The sequence below is a fragment of the Camellia sinensis genome, chromosome 12, assembly GCF_055761805.1.
Source record: "Camellia sinensis isolate YWXY chromosome 12, ASM5576180v1, whole genome shotgun sequence".
Lineage (NCBI taxonomy): Eukaryota > Viridiplantae > Streptophyta > Magnoliopsida > Ericales > Theaceae > Camellia > Camellia sinensis.
In genome coordinates, this window is record NC_138972.1 from 59770929 (window position 1) to 59789278 (window position 18350).

The window sequence follows — 18350 nt, forward strand, 5'->3', positions numbered from 1 at the left end:
CTGGACCTAATGCTTTAGACATTTATTTGAATGGATTTTTCACCAATTTTTTATTTATTTTTATTATAGACAAATAGGAGAATGTGAGAAAATTTACCATTTTCATTATAGGAAAGGTAAAATTATAGGAGAAATATTGTGGGCTTACAAATTATTTATTTATTTTTAAAATTGAAAATTCAACATGATTGGGTTAAAGTTTTGGAGCCCTTGGAATCTCATGGTTAGAAACTCCATTTTATTTAATAGATAGAAGATTCCTATCTAAAATTCGTGATCTAACACAGCCTTATTGAACTTTTTAATCAAATATTTTTACTTTTTACATCCACTTAATTTATTTATATTTAAAAAATAAAATATTTATGAAAAAATCTTTTAAAAAAAATACTAAAGACAAGAGGAAGAAGAAATTGTACATTTTCGTATCTTTTGTCTATTTATTGAAAATTTTCATAAATATTTTTATTTTTTAAATACATCTGGATTATTTTTTTTTTAAAAAAAACATTCAGATTAGGTACATTTAAAAGGTAAAATAATTGGCAAAGTATAAAAAAAGTTAACTAAAGACTATAAGAGGTGAAGAGAATAATTTTAAAAAAACATATATATATTTGAAAACTCAACAAAAAACAGAGATTTGGCCTATGGGATTTGGAAATTAGATGCATTCATATTGATGGGGAGTCACTCACTTTGTTGAAAGCAATAAATCTTGGCCTCTTGATTGGAAGCTTTAAGTGGCTTCTTGATTTCAGAGGTTTGTAATATGAATCAGCAAAGGAAAATTTTTACTGCAGTTACATTATATTAAAATAAAAATAAATAACATATCGAACAAGAAAAGAAAAAAAAAAATAGCAGGGACAGTTACAAAAACATTTCAAGATTTGAGTTTTATAATAAAATAAAATTTTAATTTTTAATTTTGTTAATTTAAATTTCAATATTTTGATTTGTGTTCAATATAAATTATTTATCTATTTTTGTTGATTAAAACCAAAAAAAAATAATATTTTTATATTAAACTCAGTGTAAATTTATATAAAATGTTTAAAATACTCTTTTTCATTGAGTTAAATGACTAAATATCATTTTTTTTGGGTCCATTTTATTTAATGAAATAGAAAAATAATTTAAATTAAAAACAAATCAAAAATTAAGGGTAAAAAATTAAAGATTCAATATTTACTTATAATAATCCTAGATATTTTATTTTTAATAATTTTCTCAAATAACAAAGTCTCAAAGCGCCACACAAAAAGATTCTATGAACTATAAATAACAAACTACAAAACCATATAATAAAATAAAATAACTACCGTTATGAAAATCCACCAATTTTCTTACATATGTGATTCAATTCAATAGATTTTCAGGTTGGTGGGTCAGTGTGTGGCTGAAGGTGAGAAGGATGGGAAGAAGTAAATTTGTGGTCGGAGGTGGAAGAAAATTAAACCCAAGAAAGAGGAAAAGCTAGAGTCCGGGATCAAATCTCTTTCACTTTTTAAATTTTTTAATCAAATACAGCATTAAAGGAAAAAAGTGTGTGAAAGTAAATAAAATATAATTATACTTTATTCACATTTCACCTACCATTTTTCTTTTTCTTTCCAAATCTTTTTTCAAATCTCTCAACCAAACACAAAGTTAGAGGTTTCTCATGTGAATCGGCAAAGGAATTGGGAATTGGGTGGGTCGTGTTACATACAGAAATCCAAAAAACAGTAAAGTTAAACAAAGCATATATACAAACAGAACACAAGACCACCAAGATAACTCTTGGTTGTTAAGGATGTGTACACACTGAAAAAAATAAAATAAAGAGTTGATAAATAATATTATACAGTCCAAATCAAGGGACTTACTAAAAAAAGAAAAAAAGAAAAAAAAAAATTCTCACTTTTTATTGATTCTAATTATAAATAAAATAAAAAATCACCATCCAGCATATTTTTTGCCTTCCACCATCTTTTGTACCTCGACATAGGACCCAACTTTCTTTGGTAATCTGGAGTTTCACACAAAAGCAGAGCAAACATTGGTGGAACGTAGCACAATATTGAATCACTTGTATGCAATTATGGGCAACAAACAACTACAGGGAGTCAAACATAAATAAGACATCAATAAAATTTTGAAACTGCTACATTGATGAGTGTTATATTGAACCATCAGAAGTACAACCTCGATCGCATTACTGTTGTACATTATTAGCATTAATCAATAAGTATATGCTACCAAAAGTAAATAATAATGAATAGAAGATTTTGGATAACTACAATATGAATCAAATACATACCTCTTCATTAAAATGGAAAAAGATTCACCAATCTTTGTTAGAATTTACCATCACCTACCACCACTACCACCTCACCTACTCCACTAAACCTAACCCACTCTACCACTACCACCTACCACACTTCTCCTACTCTCCACCTACTCCCAAACACACTCCTATATAATAGGAATCTTTGTAATTGTAATAGAACACTACATCAAAATACATCAATCAATAATACATACCAGCCCCCCGCAAACTCAAGGAGGGTAGAAACTAACCAACTTGAGTTTGAAGAGAGGAACAAAACAAGAAAAAATACATAAAAATAAAAAAGGATAGGAGACACTGTATGGTCGTGTCAGACCATTGGTGAAGACACTGTATGGTGGTGTCATAACGTTGTAGAGGACACTGTATGGTGGTGTCAGACCGATTTAGAAGACAGTTTATGGGGTCATGTCGGACCGTTGTAGAAGACAGTTTATGGGGTCATGTCGGACCGTTGTAGAAGACAGTTTATGGGGTCATGTCGGACCGTTGTAACAGACAATTTTGTGACAGTTGTTGTGACAGTTTACGGAGTCTTGCTGGACCCTTGTAGAAACTAACCGGAATCAATGTCGGGACAGTTTACAGAGTCTTGTCGGACCCTTGTAGAAACTAACCGGAATCTATGTCGGGACAGTTTACAGAGTCTTGTCGGACCCTTGTAGAAACTAACCGGAATCTATGTCGGGACAGTTTACAGAGTCTTGTCGGACCCATAAAGGAGCTAACCGGAATCAATGTCGGGACAGTTTACAGAGTCTTGTCGGACCCATAAAAAGTCGCACCCTCAAAAGGTGTGTCCAATTCATAAAAAGGCGTGCCATCAAAAGGCGAGCCCAAGTCATAAAAAGATGTGCCGGACATGATGGCGAGGCACGTGTGTGCCTTGGTTGGCGCGCCCGTTTGTCGGCTGGTGGTAAGAGGCGCGCGATGCGCGTGGCTGCCTCGGCTATAAGACGGAGGCTGAGGCTGAGGCAGAAGCTGAGACAGAAAAACTGAGAGAAACCTCTGAACATTGTCATTCTGAAACACTCGGTAAAGACTTTGTATCCAACCCTTCTCTGAAACATTGTTAAAATTCACCTACTCTCCACCTACTTCACCCACTTAAACCTACTCCACTAAACCTAACCCACTACACCACTACCACCTCACCTACTCCACTAAACCTAACCCACTACACCACTACCACCTCCACTTCACCTACTCCTTACCTACTACATACCTACCTCCTCTAATCTTCTATATATAGGACTCATTGTAAACACAACAAATATCAATCAATAATACAATTCTCTATTTCTCTTTATACATTAAATTTCTACATGGTATCAGAGCCATAAGATTTAGGCCCGTATTTTGTTTTCTCACCGGCGGGCAGCCGGCCGGCAACCTTGCCTTCGCTGCCCGCTGGAATTTTGTACACATACCTTCACTTTCCTGCCTCTTCCAACTTTCTTACAACTGTTGTCCCATAGATGGGCTTCATATCTACCGGTCCATCTATGCCTTGTGACACCTCTATACTGTGAAGTCCTCTGTCCAAATGCATCAATGGACTTCCTATGGACAACCTGCTTCTGATCAAGCTTCTCAGACCCTCTTTTCTTCCCCTCCTTGAATGGTACACCTCATGGCCTCTAAATGCATAGTAATCTGAGTATTGCTGGGCTAATAACGAAGGCCTCTCGAGCAACTGAGATGGGGCTTCATATTCCCTTGCCCATCCAGCATCCATAACCATCACTTTGTCACAGTCCATAACTGTGGGTATTCTGTGAGCTATGCTGATTATTGTACACGACACAAAGTCCTCGCGAATGATTTTCTGAATGACAGCATCGGTCTGGGAGTCGACAGAAGCCGTTGCTTCATCCATAAACAGAATCTTGCTGTGTTTCAGCATGACTCTCCCCAAGCACAGAAGCTGTCTCTGTCCCACACTCCAATTGTCTCCGCCATCAACCACTGATGCATTGAGTTTTTCAGGCTTTGCAGCCACAACATCTTTTAGTGGTACTGTTTTTGTGCGAAGGGACATAAATCATCACATTTCCCACCTTTTTTTCTTTTATTTTGTCCTCCACTTTACACCTCACATGCCTTCTCTCTATCTAAACAATAATTTTCCACCATCTCCCTCTTTTTCTACACAATATTTTTGTACCACCGCCCACTCCATGATACCAATATTATTATTATTATTATTATTATTATTATTATTATTATTATTATTATTATTATTATTTTCACAAAAAAAAAAAAAAAAAAAAAAAAAATTCATTCCAGTTGATTTTTCTGCATTACCACACCTACCATTCGAGTTTGCCAAACACACTTGCTTTATTCATATCGGGACTCACCCCGATCACCATTTTACATCAAAAAAAAAAAAAAAAAACAAACAAACAAACAAACAAAAAACAAAACAACCGCACCCACAGTGGGATTTTTCTTCTCTACTCTGCTGCGGGTCTCTTCTTCTTGCTTTTCTCTTGATTGTCCCGTGACTGCCCAGCCTCCATGCTTCCTAGACCACCAAGCAAGTTGCCTCCTCCCTGCTCCTCCACTACAGCATATGGCGGCCCTCCAAATCGGAACATCACGGTGGCCTTCCGCTTCAGCTCCTTGTTCTCTGCCTTTAGCACACTTATCTCTGCTCGCGCATCCTTATACATGCGTTGGAGCAGAGCCAACTGGGAGTTTAACTGTTGCACTTCATTTGTCCTGCTCTGCAGCCGGTGCGACAAGTTTGTGACCGCCGTCATGGTTTCCACACATGACTTCAGAGTATACTGATTGGCCTCAATATCAGTTTGCACCGCCATTTTTTGCTCCACCGACCGCATCGGAAAGTTCAAAGGAGCAAACCCAGAAGTGTTTGGTTGGGGTTCACTGGCCACCGCACCAGTTATTTCTCTTGTGGACTCGTTCAGTTCTGGAAAGAGCGTAAGCAGACCACGGGAAGAGGAGGCCATGTTCTGGGTAGCTGGACGGGAAGAAGAGGCCATGTTATGGTTGCTGAGTGTTTCAGAGATGGGTTGGTTACAGAGTGTTTACAGAGTGTTACCAGTGTATCTCTCTCAGCCCACGAAGAGTTTTTCAGAGGTTTCAGACTGGTTTGATTTCCACATGTTCTCTCAGCCTCCGCCTTCATTTATATAGCACATGACGAAGCGGCCGACACGCGCACTGTCGATCACGTGCATCGCCGCGTGTCTGGCGCGCCTTTTGATGGCACGTCTTTTTATGGATTGGGCACGCCTTTTGATGGCACGCCTTTTGAAAGATTGGGCACACCTTTTAAGGGTGCGACTTTTTAAGGGTCCGACAAGACTCTGTAAACTGTCCCGACATAGATTCCGGTTAGTTTCTACAAGGGTCCGACAAGACTCTGTAAACTGTCCCGACAAGGGTCCGACAAGACTCTATAAACTGTCCCGACATTGATTCCGGTTAGCTCCTTTATGGGTCCGACAAGACTCTGTAAACTGTCCCGACATTGATTCCGGTTAGTTTCTACAAGGGTCCAGCAAGACTCCGTAAACTGTCACAACAACTGTCACAACAGTGTCTGCTACAACGGTCCGACATGACCCCATAAACTGTCTTCTACATCGGTCTGACACCGCCATCCAGTGTCCTCTACACCGTTATGACACCACCATATAGTGTCCTCTACATGGTTATGACACCCCCATACAGTGTCCTCTACAACGTTATGACACCATCATCCAGTGTCTTCACCAATGGTCTGACACGACCATACAGTGTCTCTTATCCTCTTTTATTTTTATGTATTTTCTTGTTTTGTTACTCTCTCCAAACTCAAGTTGGTTAGTTCCTATCCCCCTTGAGTTTGCGGGGGGCTGTTAAAATTCACCTACTCTCCACCTACTTCACCCACTTAAACCTACTCCACTAAACCTAACCCACTACACCACTACCACCTCACCTACTCCACTAAACCTAACCCACTACACCACTACCACCTCCACTTCACCTACTCCTTACCTACTACATACCTACCTCCTCTAATCTTCTATATATAGGACTCATTGTAAACACAACAAATATCAATCAATAATACAATTCTCTATTTCTCTTCATACATTAAATTTCTACATCTGAACAATGGCCTCTTCTTCCCGTTCAGCTACCCAGAATACGGCATCCTCATCCCGAGGTCTACTCACTCTCTTTCCCGACCTCAATGAGTCAACAAGAGAGAAAACGGGTGCGGTGGCACTGGAACCTCAACCAAGCGCCCCGGAGTTTGCTCCGTTGAACTTTCCGATGCGGTCTGTGGAGCAAAGAATGGCAGGGCAGTCGGATGTGGAGGCCAATCAGTATACTTTGAAGGCATGTGTGGAAAGCATGACGGCGGTCACAAATTTGTCGAACCGGCTGCAGAGTAGGACAAATGAGGTGCAGCATTTAAACTCCCAACTGGCTCTGCTCCAACGCATGTATAAGGATGCGCGAGCAGAGATAAGTGTGCTGAAGGCGGAAAATAAGGAGCTGAAGCGGAAGGCCACCGTGATGTTCCGATTTGGAGGGCCGCCATATGCTGCAGTGGAGGAGCAGGGAGGAGGCAACTGGCTTGGTGGTCGAGGAAGCACGGAGGCAGCACCGTCAAGGGACACCCAAGAGAAAAACAAGAAGAAGAGACCCGCAGCAGAGTAGAGAAGAAAAAATCCCACTGTTGGTGTGGTTGTTTTGTTTGTGTGTCTGTTTTTTGTTTTGTTTTTTTTTGTTTTTTTGTTTTTTTTTTTTTTGTGTGTGTAAAATTGGGATCGGGGTTGATCCCTGAGATGAATAAAATACGGGTGTTGTGTAAATTGGTAAAATTAGGTTTTTTTTTTTTTTTTTTTTTTTTATATATACATGAGGATGATGAATAGATAAAGATGAATAAAAATAAGAAAGGTGAGAGTGGGGAACAGGCCGAATCAAGAGCACCCATTAAGATGGATAATAAAAAATAAAGGTATAATAAAAAAGAAAGTTTGGACGGTGGATGAGTGTATTTGTTTGTGGAGTCTGACAAAGTAAAAAATGAGAATCAGGAGAGGGGTTCGACTTTTGTCTGTGTAGAGAGAGGGTTGGTTTTAAAAGAAGGGAAATAATAATAAGAATAATAATAAAAATATATGAATGGGAAAGCCTGGTGGGAGAGAGATGAGTGGGCACCCCGGTTTTGTTTTCTCTGTGCTTCTTTATTCTCCGCAAGAGAGAGAGAGAGATGGTGAGGTCCCCCTCTCGCCCGTCTGTACTGTCGTCTCCGATCTGCGTCAGAGCTGTGATTGCCGAAGAGGGCTTCGCGATTCCCTTAGTGGAATCGCTAACAACGAGAGGAATCTCTGGCACCGACTCGATGCGGTGGCCGCGAGCCATGACGAGGCAGAGAACTTCATTTGGTCGAGGGCTTTGTGGTGAGCCCACGACTCGATGGTGAGATCGGTCTTGGAGTTGAAGCCGAATCCGCAGATGACGATAGAAAGCTGGTAATGTAGCAAGGAAGCTCCTAGTCCTCCCACTTCCTTCACTTCCCGGCGGCGGAGGAGTCCGGTTGAAGAGAAAGCCGTTGCGGGAGCCGCCGGAGTTTTGGTCGGAGAAGAAGCCGGAGACTGAGCCAGCATCTTGTAGAGAGAGAAAGGCCGTGGAGAGGAGAGAGACTGAGCCAGCATCTGAAGATCTCTATTGTACTCAATTACTGAGACCTCTCTTGTGATGGCTGAAACTCTGATCACACCCAATTCACACCCAGATGGGTCATCGGATTCTTCGGCTCCGCCGTCAATCGAATCTCTGTTCAGCAGAAATGTCGATTTCCACCCAGCGAAGAAGCTATTCTCTAGGTTCAGCAATGGCGGCGGAGGGTTTCGGTTGGAGACTCTGAACCCAACTACTATCGCGGATCCACGGAGGCTTGGTGCGTCGGGCCAGGGCAGTGGTCAAACGGGTCTGGTTGGGAAGAAACCAGATGGGTCGGAGTTTTTGGATGTTGGGTTGGATTCTGAGCTCACTTTTGGGATTACTTTTCGGAGACTTGGTTCTGGACTGGAAAATCTTGGTTCTGGGTTTGTCCGGCGGACGGCCAAGGCGAGGCTGCCGCCCGCCGGTGAAGCGGAATCACTAAGTTCTTAACCTGGCTCTGATACCATGTAATAATTTATGTATTATTGATTGATGTATTTTGATGTAGTGTTCTATTACAATTACAAAGATTCCTATTATATAGGAGTGTGTTTGGGAGTAGGTGGAGAGTAGGAGAAGTGTGGTAGGTGGTAGTGGTAGAGTGGGTTAGGTTTAGTGGAGTAGGTGAGGTGGTAGTGGTGGTAGGTGATGGTAAATTCTAACAATCTTCTCTCACATTTCTTGTATGTCGGGATCCATAGAGGTTATCCAGGAGGGGCAATCTTGTATTATCCGTGTTACCATGGGTGGCAATGTACTCCCAAAGGAAAACCTTGTCAGGAGTGGTAAATTTAACAGCATAACTTGTTTTAATTGATAGAGCACGTGATTGATTTCAACATTTGATCCTCCGGTTTTGAATACCTCTTCTAGGGAGCCACAATCTTCGACGTTGAGGAATTGTAGGTTTTGCAAACTTCCAAGTAGTTCTGATGGAGCAATATTCAATAAGTTTTGACAATCGAACACAGCCAAATGTCTTAGGTTGTTGAAGGAGTTGGTTGGAGGTGTGCTATGCCATATCTCTTTGATGTTGCCCAAACTCCAAATTTCCAAGACTTCCAAGCAAGGAAACACAACCTGTATTATTGATAATAACAAAAGGAATAATGAGAAAATTATTAACCTTTTACGTAAGAAAGACCAATAAAAGGGCAGAGCTTTGATTTCCTAAGCAAGTGAACAAACATACTGTTAGAGTTCATAGGTACTGTGATTAGGATTCAGGGGTAGGAAATAATATTATCTCTTGTAATGGGGCATAATTTTAAGTGTAAGGTTTTGGTTTATTAGAGTCTATGTAATTTAGGTTTCAAGACCTTTTGGAAGCTATCAATCTTTCAAAAATGTTAAGTGCACAAAATTAGAATACAAAAAGTACACAGAAAATATATTGTATAGCTGAAATTTATTAGGAATGTGATGTGAGCCATACTTTAAATAAATCTCAACCACAATATAATTTCTGTGTTATTTCTGCACACCTACCATTGTAGATCTTACTTTGTTTGGGAACTAAAAGAAAAGGAATAATTAGTAGAAAGTTTCTAACTAAACAAAATTGAGACACAACCAAAACAATATGGTTGGGTCAATAAGAGACAAGACTCGTGTACTTAATCCCATCCGTCATTTTTTATACGTTGGTGACACTACGCAAGATGAATTCACCGCTACATGGAAATTTTTATTTTTATTTTCGAAAAAGAGTTACTACTGATACCTTCAATTTTTTGAAAGAGGTTTATGATTTTACCTGAATAATTCGAAATTTAGTACCTCTAAAAACTCATAAAACTTATAGCAATCGTACCTTTTGGTTAAAGAGGGGTTGTGGTTCGAGAATTTCCACGATGAGCTCATGCTTTGTTGATTCTTCTTTTTCTTCTTCAGGTCCACAACTGCCATAGAAACTCTTGAGCTTCTCCAACTGATTTAGTTCTATAGAAAACAGTTGAGGGAATACGAGAGGGTTATTGTTATCTCCTCTTTCCTTATTGGCCGCTACTATTGCTTTCAATTTTGCACATCTGTGTATATATAGATGTCGAAGATGCGCTAGGTTTCTTAATTGACAAAAGGATTCTCTCTCTTCTTGGACAAGGGGTTCTAAATGTTTGTCCCATACCACTGATATATTATGTACATCGAAAATTCTCAATTCCTCCAAAGCGGGGAATGCCACCTGCAAAATTTGATATATTAACTTCTGTTCTGTTAATTACCAAGAATTGGCAAATAAACATAAAAAGTTACTAGAAAAAACACACCTTTCCACAAAAGAGAGGTTGCGGAGTGTTAGAATTGTTCGAAAGGAAGCTCCTGAGCTTGGGTATGTTGCGCAGCGTCATTATTTTTAGTTGGAGAAAAATAATTTCCTCATCATTTTCTTGTCCTTCGTTTCCAACAATTTCTTCCATATCCTCACAGTTTTCTATTTCTAGATGTGTGAGGCGCGCAAGAACTCTTGCAATGGAGAGTGAGAAGAGGCATTTGAATCCACAATTTCGAACATGTAACTCGCGCAATTTAGAAAAAGAACCTGGCAGACTTTGTGGTTGAATTTTTAGACGCCTTGCGGGCATTCCAAGAAGACATTCAACATCATTACATTCTATAACTTCAAGATGCCTTAATTCAAGAAACCCCCCTCCATCTCTGTCATGAAGCAAAACCTTTTTCAGACCTGGCAATTTATTCAAATATAGCACTTCAACTTTCTCCAACACATCTCGAAACTTGTTTTCTATAGGAATGCCAGAGAGTTTCAAGATCCTTGTTGAGAAATAATTTTCCTTATATTTAATATTTTCCCCAATTGATATACTAAATCGAGTCAATTTGGGCAAGCCCATCGACCTTGGCATATGAACTTTTAAAGTCTTTAATAGTGTCAGCGAATTCAATTCGAGGAGGCTTGCGTTCTCTCGCTGTTGGTCAGTTCCTTCAACTTCCCATTGGTCAAAGGTATCTGAAATGTATAATTCCTCCAGTTGTGTTAATTTCGATATGACATTTGGCGGAATTACTCTTAAGTTGGTACAATTTTCCAAATCTAGCAACCGTAGACTAGTCAACTCTCTAATCTCTGGTGCCAGCTCCTCGATCCCATGAAGGCTAAGTATCTCAAGGTTCTTTAATCTCCCCAATAGAGCTATGTCCCTTGATAGGCCATTTAGACATAACATCCGAAGCTTAACCAACCTTAGAAGCAATGGCGGGGAGCTCTTTAATGGCATTCCACTCAGATCTAGGATTTCAAGATTGTTCTCCATCCCATTGAAAAAACTATTTTTAACATTTGTGGGTGAAGAGTCCCTGCATTTCAACACCAAGGTATGGAGTTTTGTACATTCCAACACATCGGGAGGCTCTTGAATATTTGTGGTGAACCTTAATGAGATTGCCGAGTAATGTTCATATGTGTCTTTCTCTGGCCATTTTTTGATAACATGTTTCACGAGATATCCTTTCTCCTCTTCCGCGATTGTTATTGCAACATCTCGAATAACATCGTGCATTTTGACCACATTTTCGTTCGTGCCATCTAACAACAAACAAGATTGGTTGAGGACATCAACCATCGCAAGTACTCTGTTTCTTACTTCATCAAATATATTCAGATTTTGATCAAGCAATCTCATCCCAACACTGTATCTCACCAAGTCATCAATTGAAATCTCAGCATCTTCCGGAAACAAAGAGCAAAGCAAGAAGCATGACCGTGCATCCTTGGGTTCTAAACGATCATAACTCCATTTTAAGGAGATGAACAAATCTGGGTCAATACCTGCAATTTCTTTCAGCTTGTAATTTTTTAGTTGTCGAAGTGCATCTTTCCACGCATGCTTGCCCTTACCTTTTAATGCTGCTGCAACTGCACGTATAGCAACTGGCAAGCCTCCACATTTGTCACACACTTCCTTTGCTTCAGAGGGGATATCAGAATGAATTGAAATTCCCGCGGTTTTCTTGAATAGGGTCCATGCTTCAGGCTCTTCTAAGACACCGATCAGGATCTCCTTTGTCGATGCTTCTGGCATTCGTATCATTTGGCAAAAGCCTTTTTTCCGTGACGTTATCACAACTGTGCAGCCCATATTGCCATTTGTAATTGGAATTTCAATGTCTGCAAAGTTAAAATTTTCCCAAACATCGTCCAATATTACAAGGTTCTTTTTCCCATTGTTCAATCTACGATATAGTTGACCTGCATTTCCATTCAGTGTTAGTCCCAATTGGGACGCAAGCTTTTCTTTAACAATTTTCTCATCGAGAGTTTGTGAAATAGTTGCCATGGCAACATCATCAAAAAGCCCATTTCGCTCTGCTAGCTTGCCTACCTCTACCACCATAGTGGTCTTGCCAACACCGCCTGCTCCATATACACCAATCATTTTAACGCACGAATCTTCCAAAGCTTTCATGATCTCTTTAAAGATCTTTGCTCTCGAATCAAAATCCTCGTAACCTTGAGAGAAATTGTACCCAAATTTCATATGAGGTACGGGGTGTGACACTTCCAATGTCATAAACTTCTCACCCTCGTCTTTGAGACTAATAACACGATCTGTCTTCTCTTTGGAAACCTTGCCTAGCCAATAACGCCAATAAATATTCGGACACCAATTGAAGCACAACTTGTTTTCTCCCTTTCCTAGAAATGCCACCACATCTATGTTCATCTCATTTGCTGACTTTATCCACTGCAGAACATCAGCCTCAGGGATTTCACCGTTGTTTCTGGCTCTCTCAACCCTTCCATCGATCCTTCTCACCTCATTTTCAAGTTTTTCGCTTTCATCTTGGAGTTCTTTACTATTCTTCTTATGGTGAATCACATAGCCCATGTGATCCCAAGCTGTTATGCAACATTTTTCGATTGCGTCCGAGCATTTATTAAGGATTTGGGTCAAACAAATCATTTTTGTTTTTCCTTCTCTTCCTCTTTTTCCTTTGCTCTATGTCTATCTCTCCCTCTTCAATTGCTGAAAACGAAAGGGTACAACATTAATAACAAGAACTAACTGTTGTAAATAAATAAATAAAAATACACAACTTTTGCTTCAAGAGTTGCAGATTTTATTTATATTTTCTTTTCAATTACAAGCCAATAGCCTTGACTCTGTTGTGTGAAAATGTAAAAGGGTTAGAATTAGGGCTGCTCGCGGGTCGGTTTTGGTCGGGTGCGGGTCAAAACCGACCCGACCCGCACTTATGCGGTTGGGGAAAAATGGACCCGCAACCGCCCGCGATGCGGTTCGCGGTTTGTGCGGGCGGGTGCGGTTCGGTTTGCGGTTTAGGTTTTTTTTTTTTTTTTTTTTTTTTTTTTTTTAACTTAAGCAAATTTGACATTTTTTGTTACTTTCTAAACACTTTTTTTTTTTTTTTAAGAAGAGTTATAAATTAAATTACAAGATATACAATTCATGATCATAATAAATAGTCTACATGTTAGATAAGATGATATGGAACCATGTTTGAGGATAGTAATTAATCTTCCTCCTTAGCTTGCAAAAACAAACCCTTAAAAGTCAAACTAGTAACACTAATTTAAATATGCAAAAACAAACCCTTAAAAGTCAAACTAGTAACATTAATTTTAATAGTGGATTAATCTTCACTGTTTAGCTTTTAATATGCAATAATGTGATAATAGAATGACAATTCAAAATATCATATTTAACTGTGTCTACTAGACTAATAGAATATAATGATTTTTTTTATATGTATAAATAAAAGTCAAACTAGTAACACTAATTTAAATATCATTAGATCATGATAATGTATATAAGTGCCCATATAATAAATTTTACTTTCATCTAAAATGTAAAAATAAAAATAATAACTAGTTATCTCCATCCATCCAAAATGTAAAAAATAATAATAATAACTAGTTATTTTTTCTTTAAAAAAAAAAAAAAAAAAAAAAAACTGCGGGTTGCGGGCGGGTCGGGTTCGACCCGAACCCGATCTTTTGCCAATTTCTTGACCCGCACCCGCCCGCCTACCTACATCGAAACCGCCCAAAGCACTGCGGGTAGGGTAGGATCGGGCGGTTCGTGCGGGCGGGTGGGTTTGTTGCCCAGCCCTAGTTAGAATCAAGATTTACTCATACTCTAGAAAATGAATCAATCACAGTTTAAATGAATAGATTTGACATTAAGAATTTAAGGAGTATAGCATTTAATCCAATGTAAAAGCATCTCCAATCCTTTCATCAGAGAAATATTTTTTTATCAAATTTGAATTTGATGAAAATTTAAAAAGATAAAACATTAGAGATAATTTTTCATCAAATTTGATAAAAGGGTTAGAATCCTTCATATCAAATCAAGTTTTTTACTCAAATTTGAAATCAAATTAGATGAGAAAAAATAGTGAAGGGTTAGAAATACTCTAAAAAATTTTAGATTTAGATGTCAAGAACAAATTTGAGATTTATAATGATGGATTTCAAATAACTTGTAAAAATAGTGATGTGAAATCCTACCACAAAAATTCTACTTGTACAACAATTACAAGTCTCATGCTGCTATTAAATCCTCTGCTTCAAAGTTATCAATCTATCTTCAATAAGATATCTTCTTATAATTTTATAAAATTCAATCCCAATTATGAGAAGAAACAGATCATTAACCAATTAGTAAATTGATTGTGAATTTTAAAAATTAGTAGCTAAAGTTTAGATTTTAACTCCAAATCCAAAAAGAAAAGCATTAAACATCCGCAATAAAAAGGAAATTATTAGGAAGATTACAGACATGAGACATACCTTCTTTTTTTTCTTCTTTGTCCTTAAATTGGGAAAATATTGTGGTTACAAAAATGGAATAATGAAGAGTTCGGGGATGAGATTCACAAGTAGCAAGTAGCAGATGAGAGAGAGAACAAAGACTTCACAACAAAGTGCCAATCAAAAACATATTAAACGATGTGTGGCTATAAAATTGGTAGTACCTCGGATTGAAACTGTTCACATGTACTATATTGACTACGGGTTGACTGGGTCTCTTGGGTCAATTACTTGTGAGATAAGATTATAGATTTAATTCTTATTAAAAAAAAAATTGATATTTATTATTTCTCTTCCCAGTTATATATAATAATTGTTTTTTTTTTTTTATTAAATTTAATTTTACTGATTGTTTGTTTTCTAGTTATTATAGTAAGCTAATTTGATGTAATATTTCTTATATTTATTACTTTTCACTTGCTGATTAACAAAATCAAAAAGACTAGGAAAAGTGGGTATTGGAACGAGTTGAATCAAATTAAATTTTTACTTTAATCTCAGTTGGAGATTTATATTAAATTATTAAACTTCATTCATTCTGAACTCAATTGATTGAATCGTGACTCATTAGTAACCATGTAACATTGTTGTGGTTTTATTATTATTATTTAATTACCATAAAAAAAAGTTGTGAATATTTATGGTGTGTACCATTAAACGAAATATATTTTGTGGTGAGAAAATGTTATATTTACTTTTGTCATTAAAGATGTTGAAATGTATTTTTAATTGATATATATATATATATATATATAGGTTTGTATATATATATATATATAGTTAGATATTTGTTTAAGAAATATCTATCAAAGGGACCAAATGGAATTTTTGTCAAACTTTGAGAGTTCTTGCCGTGAGAAGAAGAGAAAAAGGGTTCTAATGTTGATTTTTCATGGGTTTTTTCATGGGTTTGATCTAGTATAAGTCATTTTGACGCCTAGTGCTATGGATCAAAACGTAGATGGCGGAAAATGCATCGTTTGGCTTCAAAAAAATTTAATTTCTGTTGCCGAAAAATTTGAAAGCTTATTGGCTTGAGGTAGGGATTTTTCCTACACTTCTTTATGTACTTTTACTTGATTATATGAAGCTTAGAGTTGTATATAATTTAATTAGAATTTTTAGAAAATTTGTGATTTATTTGCTTAAAAGAGAAATTTAGAGACAAATAAAGAGTTGATGCCCAAATTGTGAAAGTGTAAACTTGGAATATCTTTGTAAGGTTATGAAAGAGTTATGTTTTAAACTTGAACAAAAACGGGCTTCGATTTGATCGGTTTTGAAATTTTTACCGTTTTGTGACCAAAAAAGCATTTTTAAAGAAAACAAAGGAATTACGTTTAACTTTTGGGAGTTTTGATCAAAATAGGATGTCATAGTTGAATAATGCTGGGAGAATGAGTTTGGAAAGAAAATGATGTTTTATTGGGCATTAACGGTATTATTTTGCTTAATGTATCTGTTGGAATAAAACCGACACGGTTATAAATAGACCTTGAGAGGTTACCGGACATGATTGTGATATGAAAACTGGTGTAGTTGTTCATATTTGATGAGATGTGGAATAGATTGTATTTATTGAAATTTTCAGAATTTAATTGTTTAAATATCTGTTTAGAAATTTCTGTTTTGGGCTATCGGTGGAGGATAGCCATGATTGTTGTAGAAAGGCATGAGACTTAGGTAAATCGAACCACATTTCTCATTTGTTGCATTGGACATTGCATTACATTCATTTCATTGGAAATGTATCTATTTTTTAGAAATGTTTGTAAATGTATCTGTTTGCGAAAAGATGAATACTTAGTGAATCTGGGCATGGGTGTGGAACTGCGTGGTTAGGTATCGAGCCTTCCAGTTTACTGGTAAAAATGACAGTGGTAGTGCATTAGGGTCTACTTACAGACACTCACCTAGAGATTCACAGAGCTTGTATTCATGTAACAGATATGGTTTAAAATGAAAGTGGCTTTATATTTGTTGTTGCATCTTAGCATTGCATGCTTTTATAAAAAGAGAGATAAACTGTTTTATCATGAGCATGGCATAAGCATACTCCTCTTTAGTTTTGTCATGGTCCATATGTTGTGTAGTATATCTCTACTCGGCTATGGATCACCCTATAAGGGAAACCATTTCAGGTACAGGTGATATGCCTCCGCCAAGGCATTGACTTGGAAGGACTCGGAGCTGAGACTTCATTTTTGTTTATGATTATTTGTTGAATGTAAGCCCAGGGCTGTATTTGCGTTGAGTTGAAACTCCATTTTGTGTAACCAAGAATGTTCTTGGATAAATTTGTAAGCCTGTAGGGCACTTATTATTTGTTTGGTTTCTATTTCATACTTGTTGTAAAATGCATGCTTGGGATTGGAACTGGGGCATTGAGATGTGAACAACATGTATTTGGCATTTGGGATTTAATGGAAATAGAAGTATGGAATAGTTAGCTATATATATGTGTTTATCTATCAAGTGGATTTTGTTACATAAATAGATATATCATGTCTGATTTTCGGGGCGTTACAGGTATCAATTTAAGATTTTTTAGTATAAAATTCTTAATATTAACATTTTATAAGATAAATGATAAATAATATTTTTATAATAGCTAGATTTCACAACAAAGTGCCAATCAAAAACATATTAAACGGTGTGGCTATAAAATTGGTAGTACCTCGGATTGATACTGTTCATATATTGACTAGGTGTTGACTAGGCCTCTTGGGTCAATTACTTGTGAGATAAGGTTACAGGTTTAGTTCTTATTATAAAAAAAAAAATTGATATTTTTTATTTCTCTTCCCAGTAATATATAATAACTGTTTATTATTATTATTATTAAATTTAATTTTAGTGATTGTTTGTTTTCTAATATTACTTTTCTCTTACTGATTAACAAAATCAAAAAGACTAGGAAGAGCGGATATCAATTTAGGATTTTTTAGTATAAAAGTTTGGGAAGACTAAATAAGTGCACTTTTTGTCTTTTTAGACTAAAAAGTTGAGGTTGAAAATATGAATGTTTGGGTTAACTTTTTGACTTTTTATGGAAAAATGTGTAATAAAAAATTGTAAAAATTAGTTTGTAGGGGAAAATTAGAATTGAGAATTGTGCAGCCGTAATTGTTGACTTTTGGTGAATAGTAATGACTTTTTAACTTTTTGAGTAACTTTTTGGCTTTTTAGCTTTTTTTAAACTACCCAAACTTGGCCTTAATATTAAGATTTTATAAGATAAATGACATATAAGAGTCTCTCAACATTTTCACAGAAAAATTTTAATCCAGAGAAATTTCAACTTCACAAAAAAATTTCAGAAATTTGACAAATAAATTTATCATAGAAATTTAATTCTTTGTGATGACTTGAAATTTCTCTAATAATATTATGGGGAATTGTTTTTAAGGTCTTTGGTATTAAGATTTTATAGTATAAATGACATATAATATTTTCATAATGGTTGGGGTCCCTCAACATTTCTTCAAAAAAATTTCTCTAGTTTGCTCAACTTCTCTG

At 36.8% G+C, this 18350-nt stretch overlaps 1 protein-coding gene across 2 annotated transcripts; it reads right to left on the reverse strand.

Annotated features, from left to right (window-relative positions):
- Nucleotides 1-1717: 1717 nt before the first annotated feature.
- Nucleotides 1718-14958, reverse strand: LOC114296761 (disease resistance protein At4g27190). Of its 2 annotated transcripts, none has more exons than XM_082898712.1 (6): nucleotides 14811-14958; nucleotides 10306-13023; nucleotides 9849-10220; nucleotides 8698-9115; nucleotides 2306-2333; nucleotides 1718-2014 (listed from the first exon to the last, which is right to left on the reverse strand). In XM_082898712.1, exons 2-4 carry the CDS (start codon nucleotides 12958-12960, stop codon nucleotides 8708-8710), a joined length of 3435 nt encoding a protein of 1144 aa, XP_082754838.1. In that variant the 5' UTR covers nucleotides 12961-13023; nucleotides 14811-14958; the 3' UTR covers nucleotides 1718-2014; nucleotides 2306-2333; nucleotides 8698-8707. The 2 variants fall into 2 exon arrangements, with proteins under 2 accessions (XP_082754838.1, XP_082754839.1); XM_082898713.1 differs by having other exon boundaries at nucleotides 1718-2101.
- Nucleotides 14959-18350: the final 3392 nt, after the last annotated feature.